This window comes from Episyrphus balteatus, chromosome 4 (assembly GCF_945859705.1).
Source record: "Episyrphus balteatus chromosome 4, idEpiBalt1.1, whole genome shotgun sequence".
In the NCBI taxonomy this organism is placed as follows: domain Eukaryota; kingdom Metazoa; phylum Arthropoda; class Insecta; order Diptera; family Syrphidae; genus Episyrphus; species Episyrphus balteatus.
The window spans coordinates 5,169,651-5,182,975 of record NC_079137.1 but is presented as its reverse complement, the minus strand read 5'-3'; the positions used below and the strand labels follow the sequence as shown (position 1 = coordinate 5,182,975).

At 30.2% G+C, this 13,325-nt stretch overlaps 1 protein-coding gene and 1 non-coding gene across 2 annotated transcripts; one reads left to right on the top strand and one right to left on the bottom strand.

The window, feature by feature from the left end:
• Positions 1-731: 731 nt before the first annotated feature.
• On the bottom strand, positions 732-803 carry Trnae-cuc (transfer RNA glutamic acid (anticodon CUC)). Its single transcript has one exon. It is a non-coding gene; the product is annotated as a tRNA-Glu (tRNA).
• Positions 804-4,730: 3,927 nt separating this feature from the next.
• On the top strand, positions 4,731-8,808 carry LOC129918471 (uncharacterized). The gene is made up of 3 exons (XM_055999055.1): positions 4,731-5,054; positions 5,115-5,250; positions 7,983-8,808. Exons 1-3 carry the CDS (start codon positions 4,868-4,870, stop codon positions 8,779-8,781), a joined length of 1,122 nt encoding a protein of 373 aa, XP_055855030.1. The 5' UTR covers positions 4,731-4,867; the 3' UTR covers positions 8,782-8,808.
• Positions 8,809-13,325: the final 4,517 nt, after the last annotated feature.

Sequence of the window (13,325 nt, the reverse complement as noted above, 5' to 3'; positions counted from 1 at the left end):
GTGAGCCTCAAAAAAAAAATATTTTGTTTGGTTTAGTTTGGCCAAACGACTTTCTCGTTTTACATAATCACTCTTTGTCATGACTATCATTTACTTCAGTATCGTTGACTTGCCGCTCGTTTCGTATTACGTAATAGACCCCCAGCGTGCCTGACAGTCAATATTAAATAATGAGGTCAATGAGGCCTTAGAAATCGAAAAGAAAGTTGACGTTATTTCCACCGATTAACACTTTCCACTATTTCTAGTTCTGTTGTTTCCAAGTGTAACAGTACATATACTTTTTTTAAATCAAAATAGTTTGAGCTCTTTCTGTGGAAAATAACCTTTTTCATTTTGGTCATTATGCCAAGGAACGCTAACTTTGATCCTACAACAAAAAAATTAATTTTCGAGATAGAGATTGTGGCTTTTATTTAAAGTCAAATAAAAAAAATTTTTTCATATAAAAAAATTTGCCCTAAATGTCGGCTCTTTCATACAAACGGACTTTCGAGGTCTACTATTTTAATATTTCCTACCAATTTTGAGAAAATCTATGGCTCGATATTCGGTTTTTTGCCTTTAATCCGAAGAATTCAAAAATAAAAATTAAATTCTGCAACCTGAGAGTTCACCCCCTTAAATAAATTCCTGCGCTGACCCAAATACCAAAGCCGTCAATAAAAATGTATTATAAATTATCTCTTCTTCAATTAAAAAAAAATAATTTCAAAAAATAAAAAAAAAGTTTCCCATACCGGGAATCGAACCCGGGCCTTCTGGGTGAGAGCCAGATATCCTAACCACTAGACAATATGGGATAAATATTTATGGTGGTTATTTTGCAACTTATTGAACGAGAGCGATGTTATGACAAAAAAAGATGATAGAGAATTAAAGACCTTGAAACATTTTGGAGATGACGCGTTTCAAAACGAAAAAAGAAAACAATCGAGATCATTTAAACAAAACATTTGAATAAACATTCCTCGTATCAACAGATGACACATTCCTTTGATAAAGAATGAAATAAGAAATTTGAATCATGCTTTAAAAAAAAACTATCGGAATAATGACTTTCATATTTTTTTTCGACTTAAATGTGGAAGATTACCAATATTCCTAACCGACACAGTGACCACTTCTCCATCTATCTGCTCCTCCAATTAGAAAGAAGTAATAATAAAAAAAGAAAAACAAAAAATATAGTTACATTCTTAGGAAGACTTTTTTTATTTCTGTTTATTTAATCATTACAAAATTCTTAACTCATTCATGCATTTGGTAACTTATAAAATTCTGCAGGCTCTGGATCTTCCATATCATCAAAATAATCTGAATCCCTTGCCCATATCAATCCTAATTCTTTGGTAACGAACTCATCCCGCCAAAGATCAAACAATTCCTGTTTGATGATCTCATCTTTTACTGTTCTTATCCAATCGTTGTAAGTGAATGGATTGAAAAATGCAGCATCGGGACGTTCAACCTCTAACAATTTTATAGCTCGACTGCGATTTTCTGGTGTTGTACCAGCTCCGAATAACAGATTCCAAATATATTTGTAGAATTTCTCAAATACTTTATTTCTTTCTTCAAAGTCGTTGTCTTCGCTGAGACTACTCAAACGGTCTGTCCAATTCTTTTCGTATTCCTCAGCATCAAAGTTGGGAGTGATTTGGAAATCATCACTTTTAAGCTCGGGTAATTCTTCATCAGACATGATTATAGAATATTATTGTCTTTGTAGGATTTGTAATGTAAATTTTAATTTTAAAGCTAGGAGTTCCTAGGAAAGAAGCACACTCTAGTTGCAAAGTTTAAATAAAAATAAACTTCAACTTGACGTCGGCGTTTTAAGTGACATCTATGATTTTTCTTTGGCGTTTTCGTTTTGTAGTTGTGCAGGGATGGTCGATAAAATAAAAATATTAAGGTGTAAACAAAATTGTTTCATAAATTACATGTCGCTGCCTCAAAACTATAATGTTCTATGTTTCAAAAAAATGTTTCGAGAAAATCGACTACAAAGTTTGGAGTATCAGAATTTCACCCTTTATGTATGTATTTTTGCATGAAAATAGAAAATTAACTACCGTAGCTGGATAATCTATCAATTCAAATGCTAAAATTTCTTTTTTGATGCTGGAAATCTGTTTAATTAACGTTTTTCTGTTTTGACATAGAACATTTATTTCATTTAGGGCCAATTTTTCAATAGTCAGTTAAACAGTCAGTTAGTACTTATTCCTAAGGATAGAGAAAAAATCAATTTTTCAACAGGCAGATATAGCTTATTCCTAAGAATAAAACTATCTGCTTCTTTCAGAGACGAATAAAAATTATTCTAAGGAATAATCTCAAAAAAAATATTGTGTCAGTTGTCAAAGCTGTTTTGAAAGAATTTTGAAAAAAATACAGTGGAACACAAGAAAACAAAAACAATCATGAATAAAAATGACGTTTAATTTTAAATATTTTTGAATTTGACAATTTTTTTTTTGTTATTCTGTAGAATAAATTACTCTTGATTGAAAAATTCAATGTTTTTATCTGATTGTTTATGAGCCTAATAACTTTATTCGTCGAACAGTTAACTGACTGTTTATTAGACGATTGAAAAATCGGCTCTTAGTTGCATTTCGAGTTGATTTTTTTGTTCTATGTTCGACATACAACATTATAGTAATGAGTATGGTATATGAAAATAACCAACTTACAGTCAAGACAAACAATATTTTTGGAGTAATTATATTGCTTTTTAAGCTTTTTGTTGTTTTTTTTTTATTAAAAACCATAAATTTAATGAAGTGCATCATGCCCAAGCAAGTTCAAAGATTTCAAATTAGTATTTACCAAGAAATTAGCAAAAAAATATAATTACACAGCAATTATTTAAATAAACATTCAAGTGAACCTTACTTACAAACTATTGATGATTACTGTCAGTAACTTTTTCAAAAAAGCCATAATCGACTTGCCGCATGACCTTTCAATATTGCTTTAAAGGATTTTATTTTGGAGTCCGGCAGCTAATTTTTAAATGTAAAATGTTCTATGTAACTTAAAAGTAGTCATTTTTGTATGGGGTTGAAATGAGGCAAATTGTTCTATGTCAACTAAGAACTTTATAGTACTGAGTATAAGCCATTATATCCGAAAATTGAATATTTGTTTTAGCCATAAATATTGTATTAAGCCAAAACTAAAATTTTTGTGGACACAGTCTTGTAGCCATTGAAAAGACAAAAATTTTGATATAAAAAAGTAATTTTTTTCCATTTCTTCGACATAGAACATTATAGTTTTGAGGCAGCGATGTGATGTGTGTGGCTGGCTACAAAATTATCGCATGGTTTGTAAATTTGCGGTTCAGTCGTCATTTTATTTTTATTTGCGATATACGTACTATATCAAAAAAAGAAAAAAAATGAGATAACAATTTTCCATGATATTACGATGATAGAGAATGCGAATAAAGTGTCAGGATGTCTGACGGTCTGTATAAGTAGCTGCAGCCTAAACGGATTGCCCGATCTACTTCAAACTTGGTATTGGTATGTAAGATGTAGCAGTTTTTGGATCCTATACAGAGAGGGTTTTTGAAATTATTTTTTTTTTGACCACAAATAACGGTACCTGTCATATAAAGGCTTGGCCACACCGGAGGGTATGCGGTATAGCGGTAACGATATTTGTACTAAAAAAATTACACACCTGGAATTTTTTTCATACAAGTACCCTCACCGCTACCCGTACCGCTACCGCATACCCTCCAGTGTGGCCAAGCCTTAAAAATATTGGAAAAGTTTAATTTTCTCAATAACGGCTCTTAGGATTTTGATAAAAAATTCACGCATTTTTTTTTTTCAAACATCGTTTTTAACGGTACCATCCATAGAACCATTTTTTAAAATCTGTTTTACACTCAAACGATTTGCTTAATTTTAACGAAATTTTTTAAACAAAAGCACTTTTATAATTTTTATATAAATCAACAATTAAATTTTGAAAAAAAAAAAAATAATTTTTGGATTTAAAATTTTTATTTGAAAAATCGAATTTTCGAAAACGAATTTTTTTGAAATATTGGTTTTAGGTGTTGATTAATAAGGGGTATTCACGATTCGATGCAAATGGTCTTGTATCGTTGTAAAAGTGTAACATTTCCTTTTTGGAGCTTGATTTCATTTAAAGAGTTTTTATTTGAAGAACGAATTTTATATTTTTGTTTATTTTCATATAAATTTACCTAATTTTGGTGGATTTACAAAAGAAAAGTAAAAGGGGATAGATATAGTCATATCTAGGAGAGGCATGATACAGACGAACATATTCGTTTTCGTCATAACCTTCCTATAATCTGCATTTATGAAAATCTCTGCATTTTTATCTACTCTCTATCCAACATCTGTGGATTCAATTCAATTTTTTTGTTTTATTTTGTTTTCGTTTTCGTATGTATTTTCATTCCAAAATAAGCATCAAAATATACAAAAAAGTCTATGTGCAACGAAAACATTAAATAAATTAAAAAAAGTTACTATACACCCAAATAACGTGAAAAGTGGGCATAGATATAATACGTCTTCGTGAGAAGCAGACTGAGCGACAAGCGACTACTTTCTGTTCAGCTCTATTTCGGTTTGTGTCTCTACTACACATCATTACAGTTTGAGATGCACTGATTTAATTTGACTGACACCTGAAACGTCATTTTTTTTATTTCCTCAAAACAACGTCAAATATTTTTTTGGAATTTGTTTTGTGTATTTTTTTCTCTTCAAATTACTTCCAATTTTTGTTTGCTCGAAAATAACAATAATTTTTTTTGAGCAAAATTTGTTTAATTTCAGTTAAAATTTAAACAAAAAACTTGAGAAAAATGAATGAATCACAAGAAATTCGTATACAACCATCATACAGTCGATGGTTGACCGAAGAGGTTTTCAATCTAATCGATTTGGTGAGAAATGATGAGGCAATTTACAATCCTCGGCACAAATATTATTTCTGCCGGCCTTATGTTGAAAATTTCTGGCGTGAAATTGATCTTCGATTGAGAAAGAATTGTAATTATTATTTAATTCATTAGTATTATAAAGTATGGAATATAATGTTTATTCTTATAGCTGGTGCTAGTTTGGCTAAATGGACGAATCTCCGGATATCCTTTCGAAGGGAATATGCTAATTTCCAAGAGGAAAAAGTACCACCGTGTTGGACGTATTTCGACAGAATGTTATTTTTGCATCCTTATTTGCGCAAGTAAGTCTTAAATTTAAGTTTCAGAGTTTCTTTTTTTACTCCATGCTTATGTCCATTTTTATGTCCTCTAAAATTCCATATTAGTAGTTAGCGAATTGTCAACTTGTTAGACAAATACCCGTGTAAAATAGAATAAGTAGCAAAAAATGGGAAATCACGAACTAAAGAAACATTAAACATCTCATCTGTCAACAAAGCCTGGCCTCTCTTCGAATCATCAAAAAAAAAAAAACATGGGTGCTTGTTATATTTTTTGGACAGAAAATCGGCTGACGGGGAGGTCAAATAAACTCTTATTTGAATTGTTAATGCGCCTAAACATCACTCGTTAGTTCAATTCAAATTGGCGACAGTTCAGAAAAAAAATTGAGATCCGGAAACTATTTCAGAACCTGCAGGTTCATTTTGATAATAGAATTTTGTATTTTGTTTAATTTTCCTTCCCATGTTTGCGGGATGTTTTATTGTTGGTAGTTATGTAGTTTTAGATATTGCTTTGCGAATAAAATGAAAAATGAGTAGCTACTGAGTATTAGAAAAAACACGCCTTAAATAAAAAAATCATGACAAATAGACAACAAAAAAAACAGTACAATTGAATTTTTGAGTTGTATAGCCCACAGTATACCTACCTACAGTTGAACACATTATTACTTTTATAAAAACATAATAAAATGATTAAAACACCTTAAATTGAGTTCACAATTAAAAGAAATGTAATTAAATTTAATTACAAAATTGTCAAAATGCATCCAAATATAAGTTCAAATTTAAGTAAATGAATTTTCTTTTTTATTTTGTACTCAATTTAAGGTGTTCTTATCATTTTATGTTATTATAAATCTATGGGAGTATCACTATTAAATTGTGATGGGAGTATCACGATAAAAATCGCGCGATTTTTTAAAATAAAACAACTAGTTTTGATTGTAAAATCGGGATAATAAAAATCGGGATTATAAGAAACGGGATTATAAAAAGCAGGATTATTAAAAACGGGATTTTAAAAGCGGGATTAAAAAAAAAAAACGGGAATATAAAAAGCGGGATATCGAACCCAACTCCCTAGCAGGGCGTCCTAAGACCAACTAAAGTTATTTGAACAGAATCCAAAATAGACCTTTTAAAATGAACACCGCCGAACAAGTTATGCCTTCGTACAAAAAAAAGTTGAGATAACAATCAGACATGACATTACGATGCTGATCCAAAAAAAAAAAGGTTCTGGGAGTCCTGTCTGTCTGTATGAGAAGCTACAGCCTAAATAAAGCGTTTTTTGGAGACTCTAGAAGGGTTTTTGGAAAAATTTGATTTTCTGCTCCCACTATTTTGTTAAAAAATAAAAAAACAATTTTTAGTTTTTACAAAGGGTAGAGTAAAAAGTCAATTTTTGGATTAAACAAAAAAAAAAAAAAAAAATAAAATTATCGAAAACGGAACATTGAATTTTTTTGAAATTTTGGTTAAGACTTTGTCTGCCATGCTGTACGTTACCAGACGACGCGAAGCAAGAAATATTAAGGCACTTAAAAACTTTTCAGTCAAAAGTTTAACCCTTTGACTGCCAGCTTTTTAGTGCACTGATATTTCACATAAGGTGTTACTCAAAAATGATAGCCACGGCAGCCAAAAGATTAAGTTTTTAATTAGTAATTTCTACAAAATGGCATACAAATTTTATTTAAATTTTGTTCGTCTTAGAGCCAATTTTTCAATCTTCTAATAAACAGTCAGTTAACTGTTCGACGAATAAAGTTATTAGGCTCATAAACAATCAGATAAAAACATTGAATTTTTCAATCAAGAATAATTTATTCTACAGAATAACAAAAAAAAAATTGTCAAATTCAAAAATATTTAAAATTAAACGTCATTTTTTCTCATGATTGTTTTTGTTTTCTTGTGTTCCACTGTATTTTTTTCAAAATTCTTTCAAAACAGCTTTGCCAACTGACACAATATTTTTGTTGAGATTATTCCTTAGAATAATTTTTATTCGTCTCGGAAAGCAGATATTTTTTTCTTAGGAATAAGCTATATCTGCCTGTTGAAAAATTGATTTTTTCTCTATCCTTAGGAATAAGTACTAACTGACTGTTTAACTGACTATTGAAAAATTGACCCTTAAAAAATTAGTATTTTAGAAAATTGCTTTCACGATTTTGAAATTTTTCTTTCTAAAAATGTATTTCAATAAAAGAAATCAAATTGCATACTTGTTTTGGAGCTCAGATTATATTTTTTTCCTTTGAAAAACAAATTTCTGTATAAAAACTTTCAAAGATTTTTAGCAACAGGTGTGTGCAACCCAGTTGTGCATTTTATTTTTATATGTTCAAATGAAATAGTTAATTCATTTCTCTCCTGACACAATTCAATCGTAAAACTCGTACTTCAAGTACAGAAATTCCGTCTTTTCCTAAATCTCGCACTATGTTAATACGCAAAATTTTGGTTGTTGATTTTCGGCTCTTATACAAATCACCTGTCCGAGTAGACTGTGAAGTTTAATAATAAATTTTAAATGTGGTCAGCAAAACTCAATACCGGTGTTTAATGATCAAATTAAAAGCTTGAAGTTTCTTGCTCCAATAATATTAATCTCACAAACGAAAAGTCTTTCAACCATACCCATATCTAACAAAACTATCACCTTCCTATCAAATTGAAAAATTGTTATCGTAAAAGGGATATCTTAAAATAAAAGCTGTTTTCTTTTGTTAACTTTGCAGTAAAAAATCTTCTGATCCACCTAAAGGCATTGATCCCCATATACAAGAAGCTCTGGCACAAATTAGCAACTTAAGCTATAAATCCCAACAACAAGCGTCAACGTCTACACCAACAACCAGTGACAGTCCTGTGAATGAATACATGGATCAATATCTTTCGTATTGTGAAGATGATCCACAACCCTCACCGGATGACATAGACGACATTATTGAAGACGATAACCAAGGAAATTCTCATAACCGAATTCAATCAAATGATTTAAAGTCAGACAGCGATAATGAAAACGAAGACAAAGACCAAATACAAATGCAGGAACATGACGATTACAAAGATATAATAATTGAAATATCTGACGACGCTTCGAATCCTTCACAAACTGAATTGAAACAACTCAGTCCACAAAATGAATGTGTTAATAGTAGAAGTTTAATAAAACGTCCTCGAACTGATTTGGGCAATATTGCGATGCCATCATCGAGTAATAATATTTCATTGGTTAGGCCACTGACTACGGCATCACATCCTCCGGTTGAAGTGAATAATATGTTTCACCAAGCTATTGTCAATTCTTCACAGGCAAGCAACTCGAATCGTGGTGAACAACTTGGAAGTCCTACTTCTGCATCTACATCTGTGTCGACTTCTCGAAGGAGTGAATTTTGTGAGTGTAAAACTGATTCGGATGCAATGTTCTTAATGAGTTTGTTGCCCGATATTAGAAAACTTAACGGTCGGGATAGAGGTAAAATAAAAATTGCATTTCAAAATATTGTCCAGGAATTTTTGTATCCAGACTAAGGAATTTTTTAGAATAACTTTTAATTTATAATAAATAATGTGTTATATGCGATTAATAAATTATTATTATCAATGTGCAAGATTCATCCTTATAGAAAATATAATCATAAATAGCAAATTATTTAAAGAAAAACTTAAAAAATGTTTACTTTTCTTGGTTTTGTTTTAAATGTGTTTTAGAAGGATACGACAGCAACCAGGTTCCACTAGAAGTCACAACGTAAATAACCGACGAATTGAAGGTCTATCTTATGAAAAGGTTGGGTTCCCCTGCTGCTTCGTTCGTGAATACTTCTATTTGATTTTAATTTGCCGGGTAGTGGGATTTAGTTAGCGATTAAGATTACTCCGTAGAGACGTATAAAATTATGTTTTGCAGACTCTAGGGCGCATCTCCGCTTTCTGTAAAAGTGCTAAGGCATCCCTACATCTTTCAATAAATTATGTCTTTTCCTCAACCTAGGAAACTTGTTTCTTTCTTAATCTTATGGTTTTCACTTTGGTTTGGTTTTCCCTTTTAGTCAGAAACCCCAGATTTGTCTGCTGCACATCGACGCTTATTTCGTCTTTTATTAAACTTTCTCCCTTTGCTCCGGAGAAAATTTGCAGACTGTAGCAATTTCTTCATATTACAGTTTTCCAGCTTTTTAATTACTCTTCGTTCGATTAAAAGTTTCATTGAATAAAGACTTGTAGCTTAAAACACACCAGAAAATAGTCCGGTTGAAGTAAGCTGATTTGAGTATACGTCGATACATGTACTTACAGTTGTGTTCAAAATAATAGTAGTGCCTGCAAGAAAATAACATTTGTTATATTTACGGTGCTTCTATGGTTAAAAATTTAATTTCTTTGATGTCAAAGTTTGTAACGGTCAATTACTAATAAATGTATCGTAATTTTAAAATGAAAAAGAAGGTGCCAAATAATTTTTCATTGATTTTTGGTTGTTCTTTCGAATTTGACCTGTTCAAAATAATAGTAGTTAAAATTATTTTTTAAGAATTTAAAAGCGGTTTATAACTTAGAATATTTATTTTTGGTTTAAAAGTAAGTACTCATATAATTTGAATAATTTTTCAACAAAAAACGATTTGTTTCGGTTTTAATCTATTTAAAGTTCGAAGAGCAAAACACTGCAGTTCGGATAACGGAAACTTATACGAAAGCTGCTTGAAGAAAGGAAAACCTACTTGGAAATTCAAGTTTATATTAGGATGCTCCCCTACAATGTTAGCCAATGCAATAAAGTCAACGAAAGACCCGAAACGCGCGGTAGAAAAAGAAAAAAGACCGCCGTAGATGACAGGCGTATTGTCCAGACGAGCAAAGTTGAGCCTTCTGCATCGTTGTTTCACATCCAGAAGGCTTTAAGCCTGGATTGCAGTGCAGTGAACATTCGGAGGCGAATGTTAGACACTAATTTGTAAGCTTGAAGCCCACGAAAAGTTCCGCTGTTAACAAAGAAATATGTTAAAATACTTAAATTTTCGACCCTCCATGTTTAACTGTTTCCGTCGTATACTTTGGAACATATTCCGTATTGGGTGGACGTCGGACGTATTGTGGAGATCCAGTACCACCAAAGGGGACAAATATACTCTCATCAGTAAACAATATGTTACGCCATTACTTTGCTGGCCAGTTTATGTGGTCTTTTACAAACTGGATACGCTTTTTAACATGTTTCGCTGAACTTTTCGTGGGCTTCAAGCTTACAAATTAGTGTCTAACATTCGCCTCCGAATGTTCACTGCACTGCAATCCAGGCTTAAAGCCTTCTGGATGTGAAACAACGATGCAGAAGGCTCAACTTTGCTCGTCTGGACAATACGCCTGTCATCTACGGCGGTCTTTTTTCTTTTTCTACCGCGCGTTTCGGGTCTTTCGTTGACTTTATTGCATTGGCTAACATTGTAGGGGAGCATCCTAATATAAACTTGAATTTCCAAGTAGGTTTTCCTTTCTTCAAGCAGCTTTCGTATAAGTTTCCGTTATCCGAACTGCAGTGTTTTGCTCTTCGAACTTTAAATAGATTAAAACCGAAACAAATCGTTTTTTGTTGAAAAATTATTCAAATTATATGAGTACTTACTTTCAAACCAAAAATAAATATTCTAAGTTATAAACCGCTTTTAAATTCTTAAAAAATAATTTTAACTACTATTATTTTGAACAGGTCAAATTCGAAAGAACAACCAAAAATCAATGAAAAATTATTTGGCACCTTCTTTTTCATTTTAAAATTACGATACATTTATTAGTAATTGACCGTTACAAACTTTGACATCAAAGAAATTAAATTTTTAACCATAGAAGCACCGTAAATATAACAAATGTTATTTTCTTGCAGGCACTACTATTATTTTGAACACAGCTGTACATGTTTTTTTTTTTAATTTAATTCTTTCAAAAAAGTTTTTTTTTTTTAATTTTGTTTTTATTAAAAAAAATAATAATAAACACAAGATAAGTTTAAGATGTTTTTTTTAGTTACATACATATATAAAGTATATAATAATAATATTATGAATAAAAAATAAAATATATAAAATACATATACATTTAGTCATTAATTCATTTTTTGTATTTTATAAAATAGCACTTGCAAATATAAATTTATTATACAAAAGAAATTAGCATTTAATCTTTTTTTGTTCTCATTGTTAATTCCTAAAAAAAATTAAAATGAGAACATTTTTTATTTATTGTTTTGTTTTGTTTTTTTTTTTTTTAACAAAATGCAAAGAAAGAAATTAATATCTTACTAAGTCCATCGATTTTTAATTCTTAAATGCAAAGAAAAAAATTACAATTATTTATGTAAGAAAGTTACAGAAGACAAAGAATTAACATTTTTTTTAATAAGCACCAATTGAATGTATTTTTTTTTATTTTATTACTAAGCTGCCTACGTTTAACATTAAAAAACAAAAAAAAAAAAAAAACTTAAAAATAAGTATTGAATTTTGATTTATAAAAAGTATTTAAAGCAAATTTGATGCAATCAATACTATCAATAAAGAAGGGTGATTGGATCAAATTCTTTACTTTAATTTAAAGTTTAAACTCATAAATGATGTCGGCCAATATCGATTTGGTAGAAATATAAATCGCTTAGATTAATGTATCAGATTTCACACAAAAAGCAACATTGATTGTTACGCTTTGGTTCATTTTTTTATCAACAAGAAAATAATTTAAAAAATAATAATCGCCACAGAAAACAAAAAATTTAATTTAGAACATTTCTACTTTTTTTTTGTTTTGTTATTTTTGTTTTACAATAAAAAAGCAACAATTTTGTTTTTAACATTTAAACTTTCTTAAATTTCATTGTGCTTTATCTTATTTTTTAATATTTTTTGTTTTTAATATTTTATTAAAAGTGCTTTGTTGTGTAGTTTTTGTAACTGCTACGCAATGTTATTTTGTTTTTTTTTTTTCTTCTATAAATATAAATAATATTTCATTTCTGTTTAGAACAAAAGAAGGCACAAAATGAATACAAAACTTCTTTGGATTTTTTGGATTAAAATTGAAAAAAAAAGAAAAAAAATATTGGTAAAATTAGTTTATGAGCTCTATAAAAAATGTTTGAGATGAGGATTTTTGGATTTATAAGTTCTTAAGTAGGTTTTGAAATTAATCGTTGTTTAACATTGCGAATCGGTACCAGCTGCTTGGTAGTCACATGTCTCCGAATTTCGAAAATACAAAGTATGCCATGTGTTTATAATGGGCAGCAAACTATCAAAGTTGCTAAGCTCTGTTACTCCAACATTTCCGTAAAAAAATACGAGATAATGGAAACTTTTGCAAATCTTCGGTAGGCCTAAGGAGACAATGTTTTGTCAAAAGACCACAGTTTTCAGAATTTTAAAACAATTTTAGAGGAAAGAGACCGATTCCAAAACCTTTCGCTTTCAGATCGTTGAATTTACATAATCATCTCCAGTGCTACGTGGTTTTGGAAGGAGTTGTTTTTTATTTTTGATCGGTTTCATTTAATTAATTTACTAATTCAAAACGTTTTCAGCCGCTTGCTTCACAAAACAGTTAAGACTTGTTGGCATTGCAATTTTGAACAGGAACAGTTTGCATAACGTAGAACCTGTTTCAGACTCGAATATGTGAGTGAATGTTTGACCCTGTAGTGCCATTCTTGTTAAAATGGTCTCTATCTACTTGGTTACAAAAAGTCTTCTATGAAACTAGTCCTAATAAACTTCTGAGTTAAGACAAGTTTTGTTGTTTTCAGACAAATGTTGTTTTTTTTTAACCTTCGGTTATCGTATCTATGTCAAAATACATATAAATTTCTTATTTCGTTAAATTTTATGAACAAAAAATAATTCACGCAAAGCATTTTTTAGGTTGATTATGAGACAGTGTAGTTTACGGTGGTGATGTGTGATATTAGTATAAGTGGTGGTGGAAATAGGTTAGTTAAAATAGTTTTTTTTTTTATAAAAAAATACAAATATTTTCTTCTTTTTTGAATTCCAGCATTCAAGTTTTTTGTTTCGTTTTCAAAAAATATG